At 40.9% G+C, this 12,927-nt stretch overlaps 1 protein-coding gene across 1 annotated transcript in view; it reads left to right on the forward strand.

The window, feature by feature from the left end:
* The window catches only part of LOC309597304 (myosin-4-like), a gene marked incomplete at both ends in the record, with an annotated part of 35,504 nt that overhangs the window by 6,337 nt on the left and 16,240 nt on the right, over positions 1 to 12,927 (forward strand). Inside the window, 8 exons of the mRNA XM_082326561.1 lie at positions 1,929 to 2,238; positions 3,700 to 3,773; positions 4,326 to 4,413; positions 6,526 to 6,643; positions 8,083 to 8,206; positions 9,063 to 9,199; positions 10,517 to 10,772; positions 12,649 to 12,891. Of these exons, the coding sequence (XP_082182687.1) occupies positions 1,929 to 2,238; positions 3,700 to 3,773; positions 4,326 to 4,413; positions 6,526 to 6,643; positions 8,083 to 8,206; positions 9,063 to 9,199; positions 10,517 to 10,772; positions 12,649 to 12,891 (1,350 nt within the window). The remainder of the gene's footprint in view (positions 1 to 1,928; positions 2,239 to 3,699; positions 3,774 to 4,325; positions 4,414 to 6,525; positions 6,644 to 8,082; positions 8,207 to 9,062; positions 9,200 to 10,516; positions 10,773 to 12,648; positions 12,892 to 12,927) is intronic.

Here is a 12,927-nt window from a genome sequence, read left to right on the forward strand (position 1 = left end):
CCAGTCATTCTTAATAAATTGATACATTACTGTTGAATGACCCTCTCATATAAGAAGAGGCAGTTTATAAAAACCAAAGCTTTTGGAGTGACAGGCTGCCTCTGCACAAACAATGATTTCCTGAACAACATGGCTGGGGTGGAAGGGAGAGGGGATACATGGTGTTAATTTGGTGCCTTTAACAAGACTGCCTTTAACAGTAAGGTGAACCTCGAGTCTTACTCCTTGCAGTAATGGATAGAATTAAGTTCTTTTTTCTAGCAACACAGCTCTTTCTGGCCCCTCTGTCACTGCCCCCTGCTACTGCACTGGGGATCTTAGTATGAATTAACCCCTCACTGCTATGTTACAAGCCAGTGTCCAGTGGTTGTGCACAGCACTTACACATCATGTGCAAATCCAATATGCACACACCCAAACATCTTCCTTCTCAGGAGCATACAGGTATCTGCTCCCAGCACTATCATTCATGCCCAGTGCCCAGTGACTGATTCAGCCATCCCACACGCATGTTCACTGCTTAACATTCATACCCATGGGTTAAGCCTTTGCATGTGAGCCCCACATTTCTTGCTAACCTCCCACACTTCCCACCACATAGCAGCATCTACAGGCAGCGCTACCATTCACAGCTAGTGCCTGTTGCCTATTGCTATATTTAACACCCAAAATCTACACTTACTCTTCAGTGTCCACACATTTTGTGTCCCATATTTATGTAATACAGAGTTTAGAACCAGAGGAATCAGAACATCTACACTGATCTAATGCTGTACTCTCTTTTGTAATGACGGGGAATAACTAGACACTTCTAGGATGCAAATCATCTCCTTATAAAGCATGTTCTGTTAGTGATTCTGTGAAATGTCTTTATAATGCTTCCATTACAGAAGAGCAATCTGGACAGCCAACTCAGATCTAGATTCTGTTTTATAGACACCTACAGTTAGGCAAGATGAATGCTAACCCCAGAGCTCTCACACAGCAGCCACACCTATAGGGAAAAATCTTCATTCAAAGCACAGCATTCCTGCCCAACATCCACCTCCTGTGGTTGCTACTGCTCTGGAGGATCCCTGATTCTAGATCTGGCAGCTATCTAGCTGAAATCAGATGTAAGCATCTAATGGCATCTTATTAACTTTTTTTTAAAAAAAAGGTTCATACAAAGACGGAACTCCTAGAATTCTCTCTAGGCCAATGAAGTGCAGGTCACACCAGTGCCTCCAGCAAAATCAGATGACGTGCTTATCTGCACTATGAGAAGATACCTAATGTAGCTCAGATGAAAGCTCTGATGTCGCTGAGAATGTGCCTACATCTCTGTACTGAAGTACTTCCAATTTTAAATAAAATGCTGAGACAAATTAAAAGTCTGTGGGTATTCTAAAGTGCCAGATTATTGCCATTTACACTCCATATAAGGTGAGGAAAATCTGATCCATCATGCACATTCACTGGAGACAGGAGTTGTTAGATATTAATTATCTATGCACATTCCTGAGGAGCCACCAAATTAAGTTCACGTTGACAGTTACAACCTGATGGCTTGTAACAGACGTACACAACAGCATCAGTCCCGCAAACAGGATGCTGAAACCTACTTCCTAACAATGTTGGGTAAAGATGATCGAAACAATTGATTATATATTATTATTATTGATTATAATATGTATATATATGTATATACAGCCTTTCATTCAAAGATGCACTTAAACAGTATTGTCGAGTTGCCACGTTCATGGGTAGCAGCTTGAGCAACACAAACTAATTATAGGTTGCCTGATTATTATAATAACTAGTAATGTATTAAGAACTTGTGCAGTACAAATTACAGCCACTGAAACAAGCCACAAATCATATGCAAGGTGACATTTTATTTACTTTTTCTCTCCCCACCACTTAATTTCTTCATGTATTTCTCCCAGCCCATGGGCATTTTCTCCATCCTGGAAGAGGAGTGCATGTTCCCCAAGGCAACTGACACCTCTTTCAAGAACAAGCTCTATGACCAGCATCTGGGCAAGTCCAACAACTTCCAGAAGCCTAAACCTGTCAAAGGCAAGGCTGAGGCCCACTTCTCCCTGGTGCACTATGCTGGCACAGTAGACTACAACATTTCTGGCTGGCTTGACAAGAACAAGGATCCCTTGAATGAAACTGTTGTGGGGCTGTACCAGAAATCATCCCTGAAGCTGCTGTCTTTCCTTTTCTCTAACTATGCTGGTGCAGAAACAAGTAAGTGCTTTTTCAGTGATGATCAATACGGCAAGAATCAACTAAAGTCTACTTCTGCTTCTCTTCTCTGTGGTATACTCTAGACTCTCCATCATCCCCTAATGTGACCTTGTTCTTGTGTGCACCCAGATATGCCAAAACTAAGACACCAACATGCAGAACTGCTGAAAACACCACATTCATGTGGTGCAGAGAAGTGAAACTCAGCAAGTCCAAAAAAAAGTGACAGGAGGTGTATGTTTCCTGACTTACTGTGTTGTGAATCATGTGCGTGCTTACTCATCCTCTAGACAGGTGCCAAATATACCTGCAAAGTGAAAGCACTTTATAGTCTTTGGAGACAGAGTTTTGTTTCTTGAGATGAACTGGAAGAACTAAAAGGAGACGATGGAACTATTTCATGTCCAGCTGAGCAGTCTTGGTGTTGCAAGGGAAAATGAGCGAGAGAGAGAATATAATTTAGAAGTCCTCTAAGGGCATCAGAGAGCAGTCTAATCTCTTGCCCTTTTTTGTGGCTGAAGCCATCAAGTTGGACAGTCAATAGGTCTGCGTTACCAAAAATGACCACACAGATTTCTACCAAAAAAACTAATGTTCTGGCAGCCTGGATGCTGGGCAAAAAGAAGAGGCAGTATAGAGTAGTAGTCATCTCAGCCCTCAGGCATATGGACAGCAAGGTTTGAGGCTCAAGAGAGTACTGCATGGGGACTTCCCTGCAGTTCAGTTTGGCTGACATAACAACATGTCTGAGCAAGCTCCTAGGAAATACTGGGGATGAGTCCACTGTGATCCTTGCAGATATCATCAGTACAAGGAAGGCGAGATGAAAAGGTTGTGGGGATAAAATTTTGGATAAGGCGTGAATTTTGGAGCACAAAGACTCCCTTGAAGTCTTGATGTAATTGGCTTCAACAGTGCAGCAAATATGAAAAGGCACTGAGCTGCTTGGACTTTTATTCTGAGACTATAATTTGCTTCCTGCCTTGGGGCTGCCATAACTCAGAATAGATCTCTATTCTTCACCTGGAACATTGGATTAAGAGATTTTTCTAAAGAAGACTTCACTGCATTGATAAACGAATGTCCAGTGCTGAGCCACATTCTTGTGGCCTTTCACCTAATTAAAAAAAAATTAAAAATGGGGGTATGTCTCTAAGTAAAAGCAATGTGATGAGTAGCACAAAGTACACTGTTATGAAACTTATGTCACTTATATATAGTGTTCCATACCACCGAAGCAATATACATTATGATGCAACCTAAATCATGCATCTGAGACCAAATATACCATACATGGCTCAACAACCAGCTAGCAGCAGTTCACTAAAACTCTCATGAAGCAGTGGGTCAGTATTTAAAATTAAAAATTATTTTATTGGCCCATGACCAAAGAAAGGAAGGCGAGGCCTACAAAACATACTGCTTACTCTAATTGTTCACCTCCTATCTACTTCTTCCAAGGTGATAGTGGTGGTGGCAAGAAAGGTGCTAAGAAGAAGGGAGGCTCTTTCCAGACAGTGTCTGCTGTGTTCAGGGTATGTGAATTTCCTTTTAAATGAGCCATGCTTCCACAAAAATGATCCAAGGGCTGGAACAACTCTCCTATGAAGAAAGGTTGAGAGAGTTGGGGTTGTTCAGCCTGGGGAAGAGAAGGCTGCAGGGACACCTTATTGCAGCCTTTCAATATATAAAGAGGCCTTATCAGAAAGACAGAGGAAGACTTTTTACCAGGGCCTGTAGTGACAGGACAAGAGGCAATGGTTTTAAACTGAAAGAGGGTAGGTTTAGATTGGACATAAGGAAGAAATTTTTTTACAATGAGGGTTGTGAGACACTGGAACAAGTTGCCCAGAGAAGTTGTGGGTGCCCCATCGTTGGAAGTGTTCAAGCTCAGGTTGGACGGGGCTTGGAGCAACCTGCTCTAGTGAAAGATGTCCCTGCCCATGGCAGGGATGTTGGACTCGATGATCTTCAAAGGCCCCTTCCAATCCAAACCATTCTGTGATTCTATTATCTCCTTGACATTTGAATAAAAATGCAAAAGCTTTGTAGCTCAAAGCTCAAACCCATATTTTGTTCTATCACAGGAAAATCTAAACAAGTTGATGACTAACCTGAGAAGTACCCATCCTCACTTTGTGCGCTGCCTGATTCCTAATGAGACCAAGACACCTGGTAAGTCTGGTGTTATACTCTGAGGACACAGGACTGAGTTGGCCTGCTTAGTTTCCACACTGGCTTCTTCCAGAACAGCTCCCTCTGCATGTGAAGTTCTTGTGGGGGCTGGCCTGTGGGACAGTGCCCAAGTAAACCTTCTTGTATTGTTTACCGTGACTGTAAAATTTTGAGCATTACACGGTCCACAACACTTACCCATCTTTGCTTAATTTGTGTACAGAGCTGAAGATGATAAAGATGGGGTTGATCACAGCTCATGAAATTGACTGTTGTGGGTAACAGCATTAGCAAATCCCTAACAAATGGCTGGTTTTAAGGACCACTGCGTCATTCAGAACTGTTGGGTTCAGTCCAAGACCACTTACCACTTTCTAAATATTCAGTGTAAAGATCTGATTCACTGAGCTGGAGGAATGTCAAAGAAAGCATATATTGTTTGTAGAATTCCATGTAATTCTGGGTGCTGCTAGCACTTGGAAAACATTTTGATATAAAGTTACTTTTTTCCCTTTATTTAATTAAATATTAAACTCTCACAAAGAGTTTAGTCTCTGAGAACAGTCAAGTTTGGGAGTATTTTCACATGGCCATTAAATTAAAGTACTTGGGGAGAGACTTGCCTGTGTGGATTTTAGGAGTCTAATCATTATGAGGTCTGGCACTGGTAGAATGATAAGGCAGATACTGGTAGAATGCAGTGGATGCAACAGGAGTACAAGGCCATGGGAGCTTAGCATCTGTTTAATCTGCTCAGGAAACAAAAGACCAATTTCAGAACGTTTCTCACCTTTCTTGTTTATGTCTCTCTGTGTAACCCTGAAGACCACAAGCAGGATTTAAGCAACGCACATATGTATGACATTCACATTTAGGCTATTCATCTAAATTCCTTTTATATTCAGTGGAGAGAAGCTGGCATTTTAAGGTATGACTCATCTGGCCCCTTTTATACATCTATCTTAGGATGAGATGAATCACATCCTAGAAGAAACTGTTTCACTCCACTGACTATAAATGACGCCCAAATGGAAATGACCACACTTCATATCCTAAAGTGAAGAAAGAGGAATCCCACTGGGGTCTTGACAGTCGAGAAGGTGGAAGGGGGGAATTAAGGAAACCTACTAAAATAGAAAAGCATATTTGAATGAATGATTTTGCCAGATATGGCTGTCATTTTAATGTTCATTTGATTGTTTTGACAGAGGTGACTCAGAGGGAATCCTGACTTTTGCCTTTTAAGAAAAACTAAAGTAGTGCTCTGTGAGCAAAATTAAGGATGGTGAAGTGAAGGAAGAGAAACTAGTCATCTTCTGATTTTTAGCTGGGTTTAGGCTGCTTATGCTCCACTTTTCTAACAATTCCTTTGGGTACACCTTTATTGATCACACTGAAAAGACAAAATTAGGCGTATGGACCATTCTGTACTAATTAATGTCTCTAGCAGCTGATGGAAATTTCTGCATTGCAAAGTGATTCCAAGAGAGTTTTATTCTGCCAGTTGTACTTTGTTTGTAATACTTGGGAATAAGACTTAGAAATACTGTTGATTATTATATCCAATAGATATTTTAGGAGGAGAAAGATAATTCTTCCAATTTTAATCAACTGTCCTTTACAGGGAGACTGAGAGCTTTAGGCAACCTGCTTATCCACGCCTGTGTTGGAATCTATCTAGCTATCAAATCTAATCAAGTTTGAGTATAGTCAATATTTGCATTGGAGATCCAAGGTAAAATCTTACATAACGTGAAGAGCTGATTGTCTAGATGGTACTACATTCTACATTGTGCCACCTCCACCTAAATCCAATGAGGATGCTGATGCTGTTGAAGATTTTTCAGCTGGTCTCCTAAAGCACTCTCCTGCTATTTTTAAGTAATGTGTCCTTATGCCTTTTGGCCATTGGCAACTCACAAGCACTGCCAGCCCTAGCATTCTTAGTAAATCTCAGCTCACTGAAGCAGTTCTCTGCCACTTGTATGAACCGAAGGCACGTTCTGTCTTGTTGAATTTTATCAAAAAAAAGGGAGGTCATTCTGGAATGCTAATACATATGGAGATTCTTTGGAAGAAAAGGAGAGTCATGATGGATGTATTTTGTTTAAGGTGAAATGGACCATTACTTGGTGATGCATCAGCTGCGGTGCAATGGGGTTCTAGAAGGCATCCGAATTTGCAGGAAGGGGTTTCCAAGCAGAATTCTTTATGCAGACTTTAAGCAACGGTAAGTCTTCAGTTATTACTGTATGTTAAGATAAGGCTTCAGTAAACCCACAACTCGGGTGACAAGGCTGGTGACATCATGGAGAGACACCCTCTGAATCAGACTAGATTAGTGGCATTTGAGGGAACCAAGACATTAATACTGTCTTAGGTCACTCCAGTCTTTCCCTCTTTGATCAGAACAGAGATTTCTTGATTCATCAGAACCAGTATCATTTCTAAACTGTAGTCAATGCCCAATGAGTCAAAGAGATGCAAAATGCTTGTAGTGTAATGAATTAAGTGGCATTATAGACATTGTAAGTCTCCCAGAGTACAGATACAAAAACAATACACATCAGCACAGCCTTCTTATGGTTCACTGACTAAGCATTCAAAAATCCGAGGTGCTCTGTCACTGGCCTGTATCCTGTGCCTTGTTTTCCTCATCTTTAAAACTGAGACAATTAAACTGGTTCATGTGAGCTCAGTTGCTATAAAGTGCTGAATCAGAATTGGCTGCTATCATAATTAAATGTAACAGTAGCATTTTCCATGCTGAACTGGTGTGAAAAGGACCCAAGACCTCTCTGAAAATGCCCTGCAACCTGATGTTCAGTAAGGCATTAGCTGTTCTCAGTTGTCAAATCATAATTTGATGTGACAGCTGAAGGAATCTATCCATAATGGCCATGGTCCAGAACCACAAAGTGCTTCATAGTTCAAAGGAAATGTGCTGAAGTTCAGGAGGAACTACAATGGAAGCCTAAAATAGAGAATAAATTCACTGCACCATTATCACTGTCTTGATTTTACATATTCTCTTTCAAGGTAGACTTGAGAATAAGAAGTGCTCCAGTGTACAGTCACACACCCTCACTGATGTATCTGAAGAAACTCCTTTAGAAGGATTAGGTGGTCCTGTCCATGACACAGGATTACCGTAATCGTTAAGTTACCTTGCAAAATGCTAAGACTGCTGTTAGCATTTACAGAATAATACCATGCCATTTTTAGTCCAAACTCAAGGATTCAGTGGTACAACTTGTAGAGACTGTGAGCTGTGCAAGATCTGTATTCCCTTTGGAATATAGCTGATTTTTGTTAGTAGTTTTAATTCATCTTGAACTTTAATTTGAGTGGCGTTCCTCTGATCAATGAAACAAGATAAGAGGAGGTTGACAGGTTCTCACTATGTTCTTCCTAATTCCTGGACCTGTAGACACTCTTAAGTATGGACATTAATTTTATATGTAACAACATACTGTGTTGTTACACAGCCAACAGATTCCTCTGAAGAGTAGACATGTCCTCTTGTCATCACATTCTGTTCAGCCAAGACTGTCTAGATTTCAGATGGCATATTCAGATAGCTCAGCTTCTGTATATTTTATGATATATGATGGATCCTATTTTCATCACCCTGTTTGCAACCAGTCCTTGCAACCTGTGTTACCATAGGTACAAGATCCTTAATGCCTCAGCCATTCCAGAAGGCCAATTCATTGACAGCAAAAAGGCTTCGGAAAAGCTTCTTTCCTCCATTGATGTTGACCACAACCAATACAGATTTGGCCACACCAAGGTAAAGTCCTTGTGGAAGAGTGGGTACAATTAATAACAAAAAATTTTTTTTGTTGAAAGTATTTCTTACATATGAAATCAGCCTTCATGATGATTAGAAATTAAGTGCCCCACTAGCAAGGAGTACAGAAAGCTTGTCTGGTTCCGGGGATATGTGTGAGGGGTAGCACTGTCAGCCCTGGTAACACCACACTACCAGAATGACCCAGCATGGCTGCAACTAGAACTAGTGCTGCCCCTTTCTCCTGCCAGTTGAACTCATGTATATCAATGCGTGTTAGACAGGCTCAGACAAGTTTGGACTGTCAGACTTTTCAGGGGATTTAGGCACACACACAAGTCTATCTTCCATATCCAAAGCAGTGTTAGGTGGGACACTGATTCTCTGATCAGCACAACCAAGGCAGTACTACCTCTGGACAAAAACCCCATTGCCTACACTACTGAACAGACATCATCATATATGCTTCTCAAGTCATCTCTAAGTCAGTTTACAGAGCAAATCTTGAGCCTGATGTAGAAGGGTAGAGTACAGCGAAGAGACAGAGTAGGATATAGTACTAAGTTGAAAGTTAACTCTTTGTTTTAATAACTGCTAATGAGCTAGATCTTCCACAACCTAAGCTGGAGCGGGTATCAAATAACACTGCAATGATGTGATTAGATCATACATAGTGTGACTTGTCATGAATCACAAGAACACCAAGGACAGGAATACTGACACAAAATTTGTCTAGCTATTAAACCTTTACTCTGCAGATATTTTTCCAAAACTGCCTTGTACTACCCTGCATCAGCTGCCAATGGTTGTGTATCTGCCTAAGCCTCAAACTATTTGACCCTCTTTTATGTTCTAGGTGTTCTTCAAGGCAGGTCTCCTGGGACTCCTAGAAGAGATGAGAGATGAGAAGCTTGTAAGCCTCATCACTCATACACAAGCTATGTGCAGAGGGTATCTCATGAGAACTGAATTTAAAAAGATGAATGAAAGAAGGTAATATAAGAAAATACTAAAAATCTTATTGTGTCAGACCAAAAGCCCAGCAGTGCAGTATACTGTCTCAGGCAAAAAACTGTCCTCAGGAAAGACCCTTGGAAAGACTAGGGAAACAGAGCAAGCACAAACTAATAGTTTCTTTGTTATAGCCTCCCAAATTCTGGCAATGGTTATTTAGCAATTGGACTACACAGCTGAACTATGATATTTAGTATTTAACAGTGAACGTTTTCTCCAGGAATGCACTTACCATTTTCAACCTTTAAAGAACCCTGTGATGGAGATAGCCAACTGAACAAGTGCTAAGGTTTGTCTGTTTTGAACATGTTGTCTGATAATATCATTGGATCACATTGGTTTTGTAAGGAATGGCATATAATCACACTCTGCTCTCCATCTCTTTAATTTTCTTTCATGGCTCCATTGTCTAAGATGAACAATTCTAGCTTGTACAGAGAAGGCACTCCATACTTTTGACTATCCAGATACCTTTCCCATTTCAGGTCTCTCCCTTTGGGATGGGATAAATCACGCAAAATTTAGAATGTAAGAGTGGCAGCACTGGGCGAGCCAAGGAAACTTTCTCAAATGTTGTTGACAAGTGAAAGCTTTAGGGGGAGCAGGGATTGCATAAATGTATAGGATGCTCTGCCAACCAGCTGCTTTTATTTGTACTACTCTGCAGTATATATTTAGTTCAGGGGCTTCCTGAGCCAGGGATATTTTCTAAGAATTCGTTAACTCTTACTGGATTTCTCTGCAAGGAATTGTCTAATCTCCCCTTGAACTATGGGCATCAACAACATCCTTTTGCATTCAATACCATAAAAGGATTTCATTTTTGTTTTCTGTCTTAATAATTTCTAATATGGTATTTGCTATTTTGAGTGACCCAAAAAGCATCAAGCTGCTGTTTCCACAAGTGACAGTAACTCCCAGATTTGTAATCTCAGCAGCAGTAGGATGTCAGTTTTCACTCTGGTATTCACCTGAGCACTTGCACTTTCTTTGAGACTGAGGAAAGTCTCAGAGAGGAAATTCTCAGAGATTCCCAGGCAACATGCCAGAGAAGTTGGTCTGTTTTGGAGTATTTCTCCCTCGTCTGTCCAGACATAGTTATTGTTCATGCTACTGAACCAGCCATTCTGCAATCAAGGGCCTAGAAATGACTCTAATAAAAGCAAGGGAGGTGAGGAAAAAAGTCTCATGCAAAAGTCCCTTGAAGAAATGCTGATGTTGTATGGCCAATAATCAGAGTCTGTTTCCAACCTAAGTCTCACCAGCCTCATAAACTGTGTTTTCATGTGCTTTCAGAGAATCCATTTATATCATCCAATACAATGTCAGAGCATTCATGAATGTCAAGCACTGGCCCTGGATGAAGCTATACTTCAAGATGAAGCCCTTGCTGAAGAGTGCAGAATCTGAGAAGGAGATGGCCAACATGAAGGAGGAGTTTGAGAAAACCAAGGAAGAGCTTGCAAAGTCTGAGGCAAAAAGAAAAGAGCTGGAAGAGAAAATGGTGACCCTGTTGCAAGAGAAAAATGACTTGCAGCTTCAGGTTCAATCTGTGAGTAACCTCCATTTTCAGATTCACCCCATTTCCTCTTATTCTGCTGCTGTTTCCCTTCTCTTTTCCATTGTCTTTCATAAACAGACATGTAACAGAGGCAAATTCTCCACTGCTTTGTATCTGGTCTTGTCATTTACACCTAAGCAAATTAAGTACAAAGCACATATAAAACATTACCACCACTAGGAATACAGGAAATTCTGACTGGGCTCCCATGTAAACCCACTTTATTATTAAGCAATCACCAGTGGAAGAATCAGATGTTCCACAGTATATATAATGTGCTCCTAACAATACTATCTGTTTCTGGATGAAATACAGGCTGTTTCCACATCTGGTGACCATTATAATATGGAGCCAGGGCAGGGGTGCTTTTCTGTCAGAGACAGGACTGAAACTGTGGAACAAAGACTGATGCTTTTCTCTGGAATATTGCCAAACAGAGACTGAAATTGCACAAGACAAGAATACTGTCAGGTTTTAAAAGGTAATAAAATACTACATGGCCAAGGGCAGTTTGGTGCAAGTGGACCTCTCACTTGTTTTCATGTGCTTTCGAACCAGTTAGGTTTCGACAAGAGTCCTGTATTGTTTCAAGCACTGAGGCTGTAACTGTGCGTGCTGAAGATCAGATTCATTACCTGAATCCTTCTTCAGAACTTCAACTTAACCTCACCCAGTTTTCTGAGTTTCTTTGTACCCTCCTTGGTACTTAATGCTCTGTTCTCCAGAACTCACCTAGTTTACAAGCATTTGGGGTGTCACTTTAACCCCTTCATGGATCGTAAGCCAAAAAACCCAAGAAGCCCAGGTTAACTAAATTCCAGGTTAGGATGCCTTTCAAAGCAATCAGATTTCAAATTTTAGAACATAAAAAAACTCCTAAGATATCATCATTGCCCTCAAGTCTGCTGTCTGACGCTTTCTTGACTCCCAGTTTCTCACTGTTTCAGTACTGGAAGAGTCCTTCCTGTCTTCTCGCCAAGTCCCCTTTTCCTGGGGGAATTTCTATCAACCCTGCTTGAAAGATTCCTCAAGCACCACCTTCTCCAAGTTTGTCCTCAGAAGATGCACACTCACGAGCCATGATTTTCAGTGCGATATGGGTTTCAGTCAGAATCTGAGAGAGAATTAAACATACCATCTTCTGTTACTGCAGTGATGGCTTTCAGCCATAACTCTTCTGGGAGGCAATAGATACCTTTTCTGGTATTCTGCCTAGAATACATCATAGTAGCAGTAATTTAGACAAAATTCTATCTGTTAATCATGTCTCTCAAAATGTTAGTTATCGTAAAAGTTGCAGGCTACAATTTAGGTCGAGCTTGACCCTGTCTTGGCTCTGAGAGAGGTTAGAGAATGATGGGAGCAAGGTTAGCCTCGTGTGAATAACGTGGGAGAAGTTTGGGGAGAGATGGTCTGACCTGTGTCATTAGAGTTGGAGGAGCTTATTAAGGATAGAATCATCCAACACCCTATGAAAGATGACTTCAAAATGCTATATGTTTTACAAATCCACATCTAAGATCATGCTTCCATAAAATCCAGTTTGCTACCCACCTCTTTATCTCACTGATCCCTTGCAGGCTCCTTGCTATGACTGAACCCTGTGAGTCTATTGCATGGTATTGTATTCAAACCACCTGACCAGCTGAAAGGAAGTGTCTCTACCATGGGATTATGGCCCACTTTCCTAGTCATGACTGATCAGGACAATTTCCTCATGATCGAATCATGTGCCTTACTGTGATTTGTATAGGCAATTCTGCCCTGACTTGTGTAATCAGTTTCCTGGAGATGCCACTTGAACAACATATGTTGCCTTTTGTCATTTTTATGATAAATATAATGTGCCTTCAATATGTTCTGACAGGAGGGTGAAAATCTAGCTGATGCTGAAGAGAGATGTGAAGGACTCATCAAAAGTAAAATCCAGCTGGAAGCTAAAATTAAAGAACTAAGTGAAAGAATGGAGGATGAAGAAGAGACGAATGCTGAACTGACAGCAAAGAAGAGGAAACTTGAAGATGAGTGCTCTGAGCTGAAGAAAGATATTGATGATCTTGAACTGACTCTGGCCAAAGTGGAAAAGGAGAAGCATGCAACAGAGAATAAGGTGACAGAGGAATCAGGGAAATATTCTTCCCCAGAC

The sequence above is a fragment of the Platalea leucorodia genome (genome assembly GCF_965183815.1).
Source record: "Platalea leucorodia genome assembly, chromosome: 14".
Lineage (NCBI taxonomy): Eukaryota > Metazoa > Chordata > Aves > Pelecaniformes > Threskiornithidae > Platalea > Platalea leucorodia.